The sequence below is a fragment of the Oncorhynchus clarkii genome, chromosome 5, assembly GCF_045791955.1.
Source record: "Oncorhynchus clarkii lewisi isolate Uvic-CL-2024 chromosome 5, UVic_Ocla_1.0, whole genome shotgun sequence".
Classification (NCBI taxonomy): Eukaryota; Metazoa; Chordata; class Actinopteri; order Salmoniformes; family Salmonidae; genus Oncorhynchus; species Oncorhynchus clarkii.
In genome coordinates, this window is record NC_092151.1 from 44,326,775 (window position 1) to 44,343,820 (window position 17,046).

The following is a 17,046-nucleotide window of genomic DNA, read 5'->3' on the forward strand; positions in this document are numbered from 1 at the left end:
GCCTTGCTTACATTTGTATATGATAACATCTCTTTATTATGCGTGGGAATACTTTGGAACAGATTTGCTAAATGAAATCACTTGTAGCTGATTTGCTGGTATTTTGACAGTCTTTTAAGTCCAACTATAAAAAAAAATAAACCGGTTTCAAGGACAATTACTTGAATGATAGCTATACAAACCTAGTTAAATAAATAAATAAAAATGTAATTAAAAACCCCCAGCACAGAACAGGTAGAGTTATGAGAGAGACAGAGAATGTTCCTGAGTGGCCGAGTTACAGTTTTGACTTAATCTGTTTAAATACCTATGTCAAGACCTGAAAATGGTTGTCAAGGAATGATGGACAACCAATTTGACAGAACTTGAAGAACTTTGAAAATAATAAATGGGAAAATGTTACAGGTGTGGAAAGCTCTTAGAGACCTACCCAGAAAGACTCAGCTGTAATCACTGCCAAAAGGCAGTGTATATATTTGATTGATTATAACACTGTATGCCTTAATTTCTCAAAAATAGACTCTTACCTTTCATTCAAGACAGAATTTGACATGCTCCTATGAACTTCACATCTTAGTGCTCATGGGGCTTTTTACACGGAAATGCTTAGGATCCTAAATCAGAGAGACAGTGTAAAAGTTCAAAGATCTGGCAGTTTCAGGTTTGCCTCGTCATCACAATAGCTAGGTTTCCATCAAGTTGGCGACAGATTTTCATGTGAATATTCAAAAGATGGACTTGTTGCGAATAAAAGGCTGTGCGTGATGACATAGTGCCCATAAAAAATTACTTTTGCGTTCAAATTCCCATTTACCGAATAAAAACGACAAGTTAAATGAGTTTATCGTCGTATTTTCAACTCCACTGATGGTTTTGTCACGTTATATAGCGAATGTGCCCACTGTGGTATTGACACCTGCACTCTACCCAACAACTCACAGATACAGCCTACATGATTATCATGGACAAAATAGCAAGACTTTCTTTTTGACTTGTCAAACGGCAGCCAGGCATTGATCATCACGCCACCAGAATAAGACCCTCAATATTGATTGGAAAGGAGCATCAAGCTCACCCCCTTGCACTTGCATCATAATCTATTTCATCTGTAGCCTAATAAACTGCATGCCTTCCTGAGGCGTAAGTGGGAGGTCCACACGACATGTCGTTTCCACTGCCATTTCTCGCATAATTAATATTGCCGACACAAAAAGATCAGACCCTGTCTAGCATATTTCAAATAAAATAAAAAAGACATTTGGAAAGCTTACCGACAAAATTAGCTGTTTCCATCATGCCTGCCGTGACATTTTTTATGTATCCGACATGTAATTCACTTGCATGAAAAGGTTGGATGGAACCCTGGTTACAAACACACTAAATTATTCAGACTGAACAAACATCCTGTATTGCACATGGGGGAAGAACTTCGCTAATGCAAAACTAGCCTGGCTCTTTGCTGTAATATACAGCTATTTATGATACATCATGATGATTGTTGTGGTTTGGCATGACAATGAACCATAGACTGCAATGAACAAACGTTGACTGGCCACTAAAGCACAAACAGGCTGGACCACGAGGCTAGACCTAATGCAAAACCACAGGTACAGAATCGCAACAGGAAGTAGCCCGCAGCGTGAAGTGAGTTTTCCTATTCTGGTCACCATGGTAACCGTGGGCAGTGCCAGGCCAAGGCCAGAGAATCCGGCCAGTTTGACAACTGGACGGGACCGGGGGAACAACAGGAAACAGGAAAGGGACTTTGAATTGGAGGTTATAAAGACTGGGACTCAACTGAACTGAGGAAGTGCATAATTGGAATTGAAAAAATTCAAAAGGCTACAGAAATACACATTAACAGCACACAAACACATAGCAGAGATGCTTAAATCACTTCAAACTATATTTGGTCTTTAAATCCCTGTCTGCTGTGAATGGACATATCATCAATGCTGATCTATAGACGCACCTTTACGAGAAAGAAGTTGGATCCCTTTCTTTTCACACGACATGTCTGAAAGAGATTATATATGTCTTTGAGATACCCTACCCCAAGGAAATCAGGAAATCTGTACAGTATAGATGCCATATCATCCAATAGACCTTGGAGAAGTGTACATGAGGACATTAGCCCTCTCCAGTACGTACTCTCTCTCCACTCAGTGGTGAAGTAGAGTGCTACATGATGCAACAGAGGGATGTTTCTGTATTCATATTTCAGGATGTTACGACTAGCGTCAGACTCCGCAAAGCTCCTGCTAAGAGCTAAACTGTGAGGTGGTCCCCTGCTGTCTATAGCCCAGTATCATTCACATGCCGTCCGTCCGTTCGGTTTGGCAGAGAAAGCTAGTGTGAATCCCAAATGGCAACCTATTCCCTATATATTGCACTATTTTTGCCTAGAGCAAATAGGGTGCCATTTGGGAAGCAGCGCATTTTCCCTCCCTGGCTGGCCCTGCATTCAGACAGTCTTGCTGAGGCTCAGAGCTCTGGCTAATCTACACTGAGTGTACAAAACATTAAGGACACCGTCCTAATTGAGTTGCACTCCAATGCTTCCCACAGTTGTGCCAAGTTGTCTGGATGTCCTTTGGGTGGTGGACCATTCTCGATACGAAACGGGAAACTGTTGAGTGTGAAAAAACGCCGCAGCGTTGCAGTTCTGGACACAAACCGGTGTACCTGGCACCTACTACTATGCCCCGTTCAAAGGCACTTCAATCCTCTGAATGGTACACACACACAATCCATGTCTCAATTGTCTCAAAGCTTAAAAATCCTTCTTAACCTGCCTCATCCCCTTAATCTACACTGATTGAAGTGTATTTAACAAGTGGCATCAATAAGAGTTCACCTGGTCAGTCTGTCATGGAAAGAGCAGGTGTCCTTACTGTTTTGTACACACGGTGCATGATCGTAACTCAAATTCTGAGCAAAACAGAAAAAGCTGTTGAGAGGGTAAATCATGAGCTAAATCTGTAAATCATCAGCTGAGTAAATCAGAATCTTGTTCACGAGAGGGGTTGGATAAACATTTGATTAACTGTCGAATGGCCAGTCAGTATGTTGGGTAACTGACTGGTCAGTCTACCTCCTCCACCAAAGTCTCTTGCCGCAGCCACCCCGTCTCACATCTGGCAAACAAGGCTGCCTCCACCATGGCCTATGGGTTAATGTTCCAGACCCGTGAGAAGCACAAAGCAGACATCAATTTTTGTTTCCCCTAACTCAAACAGCCCATTCAGTGGATGTTTTTCTCCAATAGCTTCCTGTTTGGGCTTGTTAAGGCCCTCATTTCCCAGAAGGCCATAGGGGTGGTTGCCTTGGCCGCATAACGGCAGGGTCAATCTCAGCTGAATAACTGAACCGTGGGATATTCCCCTTGGTGGGGTGGAACGACCGACAGGCCGGCCTGCCACATCCTGCTTTATCAAAGTGAGGAAGTGCAGTGAGCTGGGTGGAGCCCAGTAGCCTATATTCAGCATCCCCCTCCCTCCAGAGTCCAAACATCACCTATCTCCACTCCACTGTATGACCCATCAACTGTATACCAACACATAACAGGGGTTGGGATTTGAGACCACATAAATATTTCATAATCACCATAGGCCTAAGTCTCACCATTCAAGCTTGAACTGACAGCTTTCAGGCCTTTACAAATTCCCTGTCGTAGGAAACTTGAGATGTGCAGAAAAAAAGTGCTGTACAGAAACCCAGCCTAAACCCCCAAAAACAGCAAGCAATGCATGTGTAGAAGAACGGTGGCTAGGAAAAACTCCCTAGAAAGGCCAGAACCTAGGAAGAAACCTAGAGGGGATCCAGGCTATAAGGGGTGGCCAGTCCTCTTCTGGCTGTGCCGGGTGGAGATCATAACAGAACATGGCCAAGATGTTCAAGTGTTCATGGATGACAAGCAGGGTCAAATAATAATAATAATAATAATAATAATAATAATAATAGGCCTAGTTGCCTACTGCATGTGACACGTCTTCGAGTAGCCTAATATGTCTGTTTTTTCACAGTTCATTGAGCACAGTTCCCCGAGGCTGTTGAATAATGATGATATCTGTGAACTTCTAGAACAAGGTTCCGGTTACCCCGTTTCCCCCTTTAGGGAGAGATCAGGCAGATAAAAGCGATTTTAAAACACAATTACCACTTCCACTAAAGACCAGTGAGCTCTAATGACAGACATTAACACCCACAGCCACGAGCGCTGGCCACTCAACCAAACCTACCTATTATCACACGGCCTAGGCCTAACCAGAGCCCCCCCCCCTTAAAGAAAAATCGCTCAAAACCACTCAAACATAACTGCTGAAAAGTGTTAAACGAAGCAGCCAGTGTACTGTAATAACAGCGTCATAATTTTTTTTCCATCGGATGGCTTGCTGATAGGTCATCATCTTTCAAAAGGTCAACTGGCCCAGGAACATCTGATAAAACACACGTGATAAACAACTGACTCCAGTCCAAGCACAACATCTAAGACATTTCCACACTCTGGCACTGGTTGGATTCCATGTCATACTGCAACCTCGTACTGAACATAAACCCAGCAAACCACCACACTCATATTACTCTAGCTCCTTTAACACATATCTGATGCACTTCAGTCCAGCAGCAGGGGAAGCGTTGCCACCCGACTTCTGGGATCAAAAGATTTGTTCCCAGCACAGCTGGAATGTCAGAGATCAGGTGGGTTCCAGCTGATCACTCTGTGCCAGACAGACCAGAGCAGAGCATTCCTGAAGGAAGGCACGACTGGACATGCCTGATCAGAGTTCTCTTCTGGAATCCTGCCTAGAGTGTGAGAGGAGGCCTTGGAGCAGAGGTGGTTCTCTGCCCACAGCCCACAGCACTAGCTGCTCTCTCTAGCTACAGTACAAGCACAAAATAGGCCAAGTATACAATCAACGCACATTCCAAGGGAGGAGCAGAAGGAAATAGTTCATATACATTTCATGGGGGGGGTCATGGAAGATCACACAATCTTATCAACCGACATAAGACTTATCACCAACGTAACAACAGACAGGACAGAGACGGAGGAAGGTGCACTCAAAGCTATTATGCTAAAGACACATGCTGTTGTCCTTACCGTATAGGCGCCAATCCTGCAAATGCATAGGGTGAGATGCATGCACTCAGACATTGCCACGGCTAAAGGCAAGCGCTTTCCTCAACAACTTAACGAGCCACCGACAGCAACAGACAAGAGGACACAGTCAGAGAGGAAGACAGAACAGAGTGAGACAGAGCAGCAGCAGGAGGAAAGCGACAGGACTCTAGTCAGAGTTATGATCCAACGAAGCCCATCGCCAGCTCTCAGCAACTTCATCTGGGAAGTAGAGGCTAGAGAGAGAGAGAGAGAGAGAGAGAGAGGAGAGAGAGAGACAGGAAATCTGTTCACACTAATTTCGATCAAACGACAGTTATGACACTGGTGATTCAGCAGACTATACGAGGCCTATGGCTGCTAGGCTATGTCTGATCTACAAAGGGTTAGACTAGCGGATCACACATAACCGGTCCCGTCAACTCGATGTCCAGTTTGAAGATTAACAGGTCTTCACAATACAGTCAACATGTCCAGTTAAAAAAAAGAAAATCCTTATAACAACATGCAAAAAAACATCTACCGTCCTCCGGCCTTCCAAACCCTGATTCCACTGAGCTACAGTAAGCTGGTCAAGTCTGTCAAGGCCCTGCAGAGGAGTTTATTAGAAGCAGATCTGGAAAAGGTACCTCTGTTTACAGTCTGTTCTCTCACGGTCTGTGTCACACTCCTATCCTCAAAACCTTTCCCTACGAATGTGAACCAATGGGCTAGTCTCTCACTCCTGTCTTGGTAATGTTTTACAAACTGGTTTCCACACCGCTCACCAATAACCAATTTCTCAGAGTTCTTCAGGGACTCTTGGACTGCAAGCTACACTGTTGGATGAAAGGAGGCAGAGGCACTTGGAAAAGTGGATGTCTTACTAAGACTGACTTGTGAAAAACAGAAGACATAAAAAAAGGACAGATACTTGACTCAAAACTCACTAGTCAAGAAAAGTTACATATTTTTGTAATAGGCCTAGAAAATCATTGAGAGGACAGGAAGCGAGAGTGGAATGTTTGAGACTCTAGAACTGAACTGTTTTTCACCTGTGGTTCTAAATCCCATCCAAAGAAAGAGAGTTGAAATTAAGACTTCTAGATCCAAAATGACCTCACTTCCTTAAAAGGATGTAGACCTAGTTTATCCGATGAGTAGGCAGCTCGAGATAATGTAGCCTTCTGTACACAGACGTATTTTTTATATAATAACTAGGATAATAATGATGATACCGGGTGACTAATTCCCCACATGCTAGCACTATCAGACCCATACAGTATATTCAGATAATAGCCTACATAAATGTAATCTAAATTATATCTAAATAGGCTATATGGGCGATTCCCCGCCAACGTAAGCAAAAAAATTTAATGATCTGTGAACGCTACATGGTACAGACGACATCTTGGTGTCGTTATACTCCTCATAGCATGCTTTAAAATAAGGACTATGTTTAGATTGTGAAATAGAACTTCTCCCGTTCATTTATTTAAGATTAAATATATTATTATTAATAGCTCAAAGTACCCTTTTTTGATTTCTTAAAAAAAAAAAAAAATACATATTGCTTAGAACAATATCAAATGATATGTGATACAACATCCTTCCTCCCAATGAAGTTTCAACGTGAGAATAGCTTATGCTGGCGTGGAAATCGCCCATAGACCAATCAGCTCAGAAAAAAAGATCTGCTGTGAAAAGATCTGAGGTAACTGGTCAAAAGTGGGGAAAATTAGTGGGGGAAAAAAGATCAGTATTGGGCTGCTGGTGTGAACGCAGCCTTTGTGATATCGCTGATCTTTCCCAAGATCCGGGTAACAAAACTAGGCCTGGCTGCAAGCATGAAGTGTGGCCATGACGTCAACTGAACTGTGTGGATATTTCGTCCTATTGCCCTGCTCAGTCATTCAGGCATTGTGGACATTCAAATCTCTTCAGTGATCAAAGGTCACCATCTGATCATCTGCGTTAAACAGGTGGTGCTGCATCCCAAATAGCATGCTATTCCCTATAAAGTGCACTACTTTTGACCAGAGCTCAAAGGGCTCTGGTCAAAAGTAGTGCACTATATACATTTCTTGACCCGAATCAACAGCCTCTTTCATGGAGGTGACCTGTTCCTTCTGTGAGTTAAGGGCAGATAACTTTGTGCCATTCAAAAAAAATGAATTTGACAATGTCAGGTCAAATCCAGAAATGAATCCGTGTCCATAATACAACAAATGAAAGGACTGTGGTGATGGGAAAAGACAGAAGTTGTAAAAATGTGAATAAAATAACAATAAAAGAAGCGCCCACCCTCTCCTCCACCTCACACAGTGGAGGAAGCCAAGCTATCTGAAAAAACACAACTGGCAGTTGAAAGAACACTCGTCTCTGTGCCAACCGTTAAGGGCAACGGGTCCACCCATTCCATGTAAGCTGAAAATCTCCCGTGGATGTTTTTTTTTCCATCATAACAGCTGTGATGCACTGCAGGGCTCCAATAATGTTTTCCCTCAACAAATTCTATGGAAAATTGTAATCCTTGAGGTTAAGTAGAGAGTGGACTGGAGAGTGGAGAGCGAGTAGCTAATCTTTAATTTAACTGTTTATTGCCTGTGATCCAGTCTAGTGGGGTTCAGTCCCTCTCCATGCACAGTAATATCACTATCCTATCGTCTTGCCAACTCCTCTGTACACTTGGGGAGTTTTCAGGATAAAAAGAAAGGGAATGTAGCTAAGGTGGGGGGGGGGGGGGTACTTATCTAATCAAAACATAGTGTATTATTTTTCATTAGTTACATAATTTTTTTTATTTTTACATTTTTCCATCCACTTTGACATTAAGAGTATTTTGTGTACAATTGTTGACAAAACAATATTACAATTCAATCCATTTTAACCCCACTTTGTAAAACAACAAAATGTGGAAAATGTCAAAGGGCGTGAATACTTTCTCAAGGCACTGACTGTGTCTTTAAGATATTTTCTAATTTCTCTCCAGCATAAGGAAGGAGGATAATGAAAGTTCACAGAAGTAACAGGTCAAAGTAGACTTATCAGTTAGTTGTCGTGTTTTTACTGATATCAATTTTGTTTATCAATTCTTCTGCAAATTCATTGGCTACAATGGGAAATTAAAGTAGTTACAAACCACAGTTGGGTTCATAAGTTTGGACAGCACAATACTATACAGTACAGCATAGTAGAGCGCAGTAGAGAAAAGTAAGTAAGTATAGTTCGGTACAGTACTATACATTAGAGTTGAGTACTGAACTATGCTCTACTGCACTGAACTCTACTGTAGGGCTGAGAGATATTTTGAATGAAGCTGATTAATTCCTATGTATGTTTTCGTGCGATATTCCAAATGCCTGTATCGCAGAATCGAGGTTGTTTGTAAATGTAGTTTTTATGAGCGTTCATTTCCACTTGTTCTCATGTGTTTTTTTTGGTCTCGTCTGCTCCTTCTGTGCTGGGCACCTTCCCATTTACACCCGAGATCTGTAAATAATGACGAGATTCTCATGGTCTCCACCCTAACAATGGGAGTCGTTGTCCCAAAGGCAGGAAGGCAGGCGACAAGCTTAAGTTCAAAATAAGCGCATGGGGCTTATTTTGGGACAAATTTTTAGGAGAGTGAAACTTCTCTCTTCACCTCTTTCTCCCAAGCCCCTCCCTCTACCACTCACAACAACAAAAGATGAGAGATCACTTCTTCCTCTCTGACAAACAGCTTCAACTCGCAATTTGGACACCGAAACACGGAGACATCATTTTTACTGTAATAGAGGAGAAGTTAACCTTTCCTTGTATATGCTTCAACTCCTCAAATTTCAATCATAATAGACAATAATAAAACGCATGTACCAATGAACATTCATTCTGGAAAATTAACACTCAGTTTGTTTCGTGCACAATTACGGTACCACGTATCGCTAGCAACATTTTAATCAAATAAAGATTGTTATACTAGCGGTTTAGTCTGTGTTTTATAAATGTGCAATAAGCATAAAACAATTATATAAGGAATTGGCAACTCCTTCTCATTCCGAGAAATAAGGTAGGCCACTTTATTTCAACATCTGAACAAAGTGGACAGGCTGGCATGCTGTTGGAGACAGTTGGAGACGGACAGAAGGGTGTGTTCATAACCATTCAACTGTTTTACCTTGTTAGCTGAATTCAGAGCTTGTGAAATTATACCTAGATCCAACTTGGCTAAACTTGATTTATAAATATTAGCTGGCTACTCACTAGCACGTGGGCTTGTGCTTGAAAGATTGTTAATGAGGCCGGTGTTCATTTTCTATAATGCCTGCTAGATTATTACTGAATGTGCATTATGCATGGTTTTTATACACAGACCTGAAAGCCAGATCAGTGATTACTGACAAAATAATGAAATGATTAGTGGAGTCTTACGGTTGTGGAAGGCATATATTTCAGCCTAGGCATAATTTCAAACTCTGAATTCATTCGATTATTGCTGTTTAAAATGCAGTATATTTGACTTTGAAAATTGTACAAAGTTTATTTAGATAATTCTAATTTGTTTTAAATCGAGATGCATATCGTGAATCGCCCAAAGGTTAGAAAATAAAATAGAGATATGAGTTTTAGGCCATATCGCCCAGCCCTACTCTACTGTACACTAGTATACTCTACTGTTATGTGCTGTACTCTACTTAGCTGTGCTTTGATGTCCAAACTTGTGAAACAGACGTCTACGTTCAGATTTGGTCCGGCGCAACCAAATGTCGTCATGCTTGGGGGCAAATAATAGCCAGTGCGTAAAATAATACCTAAAATATACAAAGGTGGATATTGCATATTTATACATTTGTGTTCCTATTTAGGATTCATCACCATATCCATAATTATGCATTTCTGTGTTGCACAGATCAGGAGTTACAGGGTGTAAATCCACTACACTTACTGTAGTTCAATCATCTAAATACATTTTGTCAGTGTCATGTCATAGCTGGCACCCCATTCTTTCTGCAGACATCGTTGAATCTTAATTCGTTTCAGATATTTAACAGGGTTTTTGAAAAACTAGGAAACAATAAAAATAAAAAAAACTGAAGGAGATTTTACCAAAACTCTGTTGGCATCTGAACAGTTCTTCCAGTAAATGGTGTTTTTGTCAAATGTTCAGTGTAAATTGTTAAAAGTAGTCATTGTGCATAGAGCTGTATGGTTTGTTAAACTGTGAAATCAATGTTTTTTGTTTGGCATACATTTTAAGTGAACGTGGAATTGCCCATACCACAACACCAAAGATAAAACCTCATCATCTGTAACAGTAATAAGAGAAGGCCTACCCAAACAATCCCTTTTTGTCCTAAGTTTGTCACCTGCCTTCCCACCTTTGGGACAATGACTCCCATTGGGGAGGTGCACACAGGACAAAAAGGAGCGAGAGAGACGAGACCAAAAATACAACATGAGAACATAAACGCTCTTGGAATATCGCGCAAAAACACATATTAGGATTCCTCAAATTAATTCGATATATCGCTCAGCCCTAGTTCCTTACTAATCAGTGACCTTAAAATTCATCAATTAGGTAAAAGGGAGGAACGAAAACTCGCAGACACTCTGCCATCCGTGGAGCGAGTTCGGCACGTGCTGTAGACCATACTACTTACTAGTGATACACCGATACCGATATCCAATATTTTCCTTGCCAAATAAACCTGATACCGATATTTAAATTTTTGCGGCCTTTTAAGCATTCTAGCACAGTTAAATAGTTAACACACACACACACGGACGCAGTGGTCTAAGGCACTGCATCTCAGTGCAAGAGGCAGTCCCTGGTTCGAATCCATGCTGTATCACATCCGGCCGTGTTTGGGAGTACCATAAGACGGCGCACAATTGGCCCAGCGTCGTCCGGGTTTGGCCGTCAATGTAAATAAATATATGTTCTTAACTGACTTGCCTAGTTAAATAAAGGTTACACGCACACCACACTGACCAAAAAGTTATTTTGTTGGCATTTACGTATGTCCCCATTACCAGTAAAACATAATCAAAACCTATTTCTTTCACTTACTTGCTGTGCTGTTTCGTTGTTCATTTGTTCAGTCGTTTCATTGTCAAACAGAATTTCTATGGAACGCCGTTTGGGTCTTTGCGTGTCAAAAAAGATACACGTAAAATAACACTATTTGACGTGTGAAATAAGCTTGTTGACCAATCAGGACCTGAATATGACTGCATGTCACATAATAATTTAACGCGTTCAAACATTTTTTACGTAGTTATTACACATTGATTACACTATCACTCGTATTGCATATGTCACAAGGATTCATCGATACGTATGCTATGATGCTGGTAAAGTTGTCTCGCGAACCTACAGTGCTGGTCATAAAAAAAAAGCTAGCTAGCTGATGGATGTGTAACGGATGTGTAACGGCTAGCTTAGTTAGCGGTGCGCGCTAAATAGCGTTTCAATCGGTGACGTCACTTGCTCTGAGACCTTGAAGTAGTGGTTCCCCTTGCTCTGCAAGGGCCGCGGCTTTTGTGGAGCGATGGGTAACGATGCTTCGTGGGTGACTGTTGTTGAAGTGTGCAGAGGGTCCCTGGTTCGCGCCCGGGTATGGGCGAGGGGACGGTCTAAAGTTATACTGTTACAGATGCAAACAATGTTCTTCCCCAAAAACAAAAATCTGTTCCAGTAGCTATAGTTAGCTAGCTAACTATATAGCTTGGTGTCAATATTTAAAATAACCCTAATCTATAACACAGTTCTTATTTGATTAATGGTGGTCGGACCCATCGATGTGAAGCTAGCCACAATAAGGATTAGCCAAAACAGTGGACTTTGCGGTTAGCCTTCAAAATAAAAGTATGGCACAATTCTACCATTTGTATTCATTTGCATCACTGCCAATGACACACTTATTTTGAAGGCAAACTCCGGTTGAGCCTCACTAGACAGATGAAGCTAGCTGGCTGCTAATAACATTAGCTTTGGGAAACAGGGTTAAGTAGCTGGCTAGCTATTTATTTATTGAACTGAAGTTCAATTTCAATAGGCGAATAACAAGCGGCAACCTAGCTAATACTTACTCACAAGGATTCCTAAATCATTGCTAAGAATAATGAAAATGACTACAGTTTCTACTGGTCATTGTTTTCAGGCTGGTTGTATTGGTGCTAGCTAGGTAACGTTACCAAGCTAAAGCTAGCTACCCCAGAAGTTTAGGTCGAGCAAATTATGCTTTACTACCAACACGGTATTGTAAACACATCGTTCGTGGCTGGTGTTTGCAGACTTTTTTTTGTACAGCTTTGACAGTGCTACTGTATCTTTTTTGACACAAGCAAAGCTCTAAACGGTGTTCCATAGTGTGTATTTTGTGAAGTTAATAGCAGTGATGCTAGTACTGTGTAACTCCGGTAGGATAACATCTGAAAAATAGCGCACTTGGTAGTGTCTACCGGTGCTCGGCCAGTCGGCGAAAGCCAACATCACCCACAACAGAGACCGATTGATTGTCAAGGGCAATGAATTCCATTATCTTGACGTTAATGGATTTCACCTTTGAATTGTCTCGCTGAAATTTTCTTACTCTTTCAAATGACTGCTCGACTTTTTGTCTGCTCGAGCCACACAGCAGACGTTGTGTGCTAGGTTAGGAATGCTGTGTTGCACGTGTAGTATTACATTTTATGTGGCGTCATTACGTCACGTTCTATTGGTATTCACGTCAGCTTTGACATCGGTTTTTCACATTGGTGTTAAACTAGACATCGGGCCGATACTGATGTTGGCATTTTTAGTTAATATTGGCAGATTCCGATATGTTCACCGATATATCGTGCATCCCTAACATTTACCAAGAGAGTTTTCATCTAGATTTTTCGTAGCTGTCTATTTACCACCACAAACCGATGCTGGCACTAAGACCGCAATCAACGAGCTGTATAGGGTCATAGGCAAAACCAAAAATTCTCATCCAGAGGCGGCGCTCCTAGTGGCCGATGATTTTAATGCAGAAAACTGAAATAAGTCTTATGTAATTTCTACCAGCATGTCACCTGTGCAACTAGTTCATATTTACTCCACACACAGTGACGCATACAAAGCTCTCTCTCACCCTCCATTTGGCAAATCTGACAATAACTCTATCCTCCCGATTACTGCTTACAAGTAAAAACTTAAATCAGCAAGTACCATTGACGCGCTCAATATGAAAGTGGCCTGATGAAGCAGTAGCTAAGCTACAGGACGATTTTGCTAGCACAGACTGGAATATGTTCCGGGACTCATCTGATGGCATTAAAGGAGTTTACCAATCAGTCACAGGCTTCATTAATAAGTCTATCAACGACGTTGTCCCCACAGTGACTGTACGTACATATCCCAACCAGAAGCCATGGATTACAGGCAACATCCGCACTAAGCTAAAGGCGAAAAGCTTAAGCTTTCAGAAAGCAGGACACTAACCCGAACGCTTATAAGAAATCCTGCTATGCCCTCTAAAAAACCATCAAACAGGCAAAGCGTCAATACAGGGCTAAGATCGAATCCTACTACACCGGCTCTGAAGCACATCGGATGTTACAGGGCTTGCAAACTACTATGGATTACAAAGGAAAACTCAGCCGCGAGATGCCAGAGACATGAGCCTACCAGACGAGTGAAATACCTTCAATGCTAGCTTCGAGGCAATCAACACTGAACCATGCGTGAGATCACCAGCTGTTCCGGACGACTGTGTGATCATTCTTTCCGTAGACGATTTGAGTAAGACCTTTAAACAGGTTAACATTCACAGGGCTGCAGGACCATACAAATTAACTGGATGTGTACTCAAGAGCATGTGCTGACCAGCTGGCAACTGTTTTCACTGACATTTTCAACCTCTCCCTGACCCAGTCTGTAATACCTACGTTTCAAGCTGACCACCATAGTCCGTGTGCCCAAGAACGCAAAGGTAACCTGTCTAAATTACTATTGCCCCGTTGCACTTACTTCTGTAGCCATGAAATGCTTTGAAAGGCTGGTCATGGCTCACATCAACACCATCACCCCAGACCCACTCCAATTCGCATACCACCCGAACAGATCCACAGATGACGCAATCTCTCTTGCACTCCACACTGTCCTTTCACACTTGGACAAAGCAACTCCTATGCGAGAATGCTGTTCATTGACTACAGCTCAGTGTTCAACACCATAATGCCCTCCGATCTCATCACTAAGCTAAGGACCCTGGGACTGAACACCTCCCTATAAAACTGGATCCTAGACTTCCTGACAAGGTAGGCAACAACACATCCACCACGCTGACCCTTCAACATGGGGGGCCCATCAGCGGTGCATGCCTAGTCCCCTCCTGTACTCCATTTTCACCCACATGGCATCCAACAGCGAGGCACTACAGAGGGTACTGCGGACAGCTCAGTACATCACTGGGGCTGAGCTCCCTGCCATCCAGGACCTCTATACCAGGCGGTGTCAGATGAAGGCCCTAAAAATGATCAAAGACTCCAGCCACCCGAGTCATAGACTGTTATCTCTGCTGCCGCAACAGGACCCTGAGCAGCTTCTACCCAAGCCATAAAATTGCTAAATAGTTAATTAAATAGCTACCCGGACTATCTGCATTTACCCATTTTGCACTAACTTTTTTGCCTCATCACATACACTACTGCTACAGTTTACTACTGCTACAGTTTACTATCGGTCACATTATTCGTAGTTATATGTATGGCTCCCGAGTGGCGCAGCGGTCTAAGGTACCACATCTCAGTGCTAGAGGCGTCACTACAGACCCTGGTTCGATTCCAGGCTGTATCACAACTGGCCATGATTGGGAGTTCCATAGGGCGGCACACAATTGGCCCAGCGTCGTCAGTCATTGTAAATACGGATTTGTTCTCAACTGACTTGCCTAGTTAAATAAAAGGTTCAATAAAAATATATACATCTACCTCAATTACCTGGTTCCCCTGCACATCGACATGGTACTGTTACACCTTGTATATAGCAAAGTTATTGTTACTCATTATGTATCTATTATTACTTTTTTGCTTTTCTATTATTTCTCCCCCAAAAAAATCTCTGCATTGTTGGGAAGGGCCCGTAAGTAAAAATTTGACTGTTAGTCCACACCTGTTGTTTAATGGATTTGATTTCACTGCAAGATCATTATCTTTCCCTTGGTTGGTTTGCAGCCAACATTTGCAGTGATAATTTCAGCCTAGTTACTTCTTTAGGAAAAGCTCCATCCTACGACAACTTCTTATCAGTTCTTCCCATGGGAGAAAACACAAGGACCTTTACAGTTCAAGGAACAACGAGCTAATGAATGGAGTAATTCTGCATTCATGCAGGAGTACTGAACTTCGTGGCTATGCCTGTAAACTAAGAAAAAGACAGTCATACCGACAGACAGGTCAAAAGCATTAGCCATATAGCCCCTAAACACAAACAGGGCTGGTATAGACAGCCCCCTCGATGGCCACAATCTTGCGATGTCCACCATACCCCATTCTGACCCCTAGAATGTCTTCAGACATTTACATGAGCTTACCTTATGGGTGGCCATCTCCTTCGACAAAGCAGAATCAATGAGTCAGCCAGCTAACTTTCATACATATTTGGAAATACAGTGCCTTCATTAAGTATTCATACCCCTGGACTTGTTCCACATTTTGTTGGGTTACAGACTGAATTTAAAATAGATTACATTTAGATTTGTCACTGGCCTACACACAATACTCCAGAATGTCAAAGTGGAATTATGTTTTTCAAAAACGTCACAAATGAATTAAAAAAAGAAGAGTTTAAATGTATTGAGTCAATAAGTATTCAACCCCTTTGTTATGACAACTCTACATTAGTTCAGGAATAAAAAATATGCTTAACAATTCACATATTAAGTTGCAATAATAGTGTTTAACATTATTTTTGAACGACTACCTAATCTCTGTACACATACAACTGTCTGTAAGGTCCCTCAGTCAAGTAGTGCATTTCAAAAACACATTCAACAGCAAACACCAGAGGTTTTACAATGCCTCACAAAGGCAGGCACCTATTGGTAGATGAAAAAATAAAAAAGCTGACATTGAATAAAAATAAAAATAAATTAATTGTACAACATGGATCCTGTTTGCAACAAGGCACTAAAGTAATACTACAAAAATGTGGCAAAGCAATTAAGCTTTGGTTCTGAATAGAAAGTGCTTGGTTTGACGCAAATCCAATAAAACCCATTACTGAGTACCACTCTCCATATTGTCAAGCCAAGTAATGACTGCATCATGTTATGGGTATTCTTGTAATCGTTAAGAACTGGGGAGGTTTTTTTAGGATAAAAAAGAAACAGAATGGAGCTAAGCACAGGGAAACTCTTAGAGGAAAATCTGGTTCAGTCTGCTTTCCACCAGACACTGGGATATGGATACACCTTTCAGCGCGACAATGTCCTAAAACACATGGCCAAATGCACATTTGGCATTTCACAGTAAGGTCTACACTTGTTGTATTCAGTGCATGTGACAAATAAAGTTAGATTTGACATTGGAGTTACTTACCAAGTAGTCCATTTCTGAGTGGCCAAGTTGAGAGAAATGAGAAATGACATTTACTGGAAAATATATGGCAAGACCTGAAAATGGTTGTCTAGCAATGATAAACAATTAATTTGACAGAGCTTGAAGAATTGTGAAAAGAATAAATAGGCAAATGTTGCACAATTCCAGGTGTGCATAGAAGGCTAGCATCCCGGAGTCGCCTATTCTTCACTGTTGACGTTGAGACTGGTGTTTTGTGGGTACTATTTAATGAAGCTGCCAGTTGAGGACTTGTGAGGCGTCTGTCTCAAACTAGACACTAATGTACTTGTCCTCTTGCTCAGTTGTGCAAAGGGGCCTCCCACTCCTCTTTCTATTCTGGTTAGAGCCAGTTTGCGCTGTTCTGTGTACGA

At 41.8% G+C, this 17,046-nt stretch overlaps 1 protein-coding gene across 2 annotated transcripts in view; it reads right to left on the reverse strand.

The window, feature by feature from the left end:
* Window positions 1–17,046, reverse strand: part of LOC139408899 (ADP-ribosylation factor-like protein 15) — a 75,924-nt gene that overhangs the window by 57,603 nt on the left and 1,275 nt on the right. Inside the window, exon 2 of one of the 2 annotated variants that reach the window (XM_071153334.1) lies at window positions 5,105–5,358. The exons of the other annotated variant lie outside the window; for it this stretch is intronic. Coding sequence (XP_071009435.1) covers window positions 5,105–5,158 — 54 coding nt within the window. The 5' untranslated portion in view covers window positions 5,159–5,358. The remainder of the gene's footprint in view (window positions 1–5,104; window positions 5,359–17,046) is intronic. 2 annotated transcript variants of the gene reach the window in all.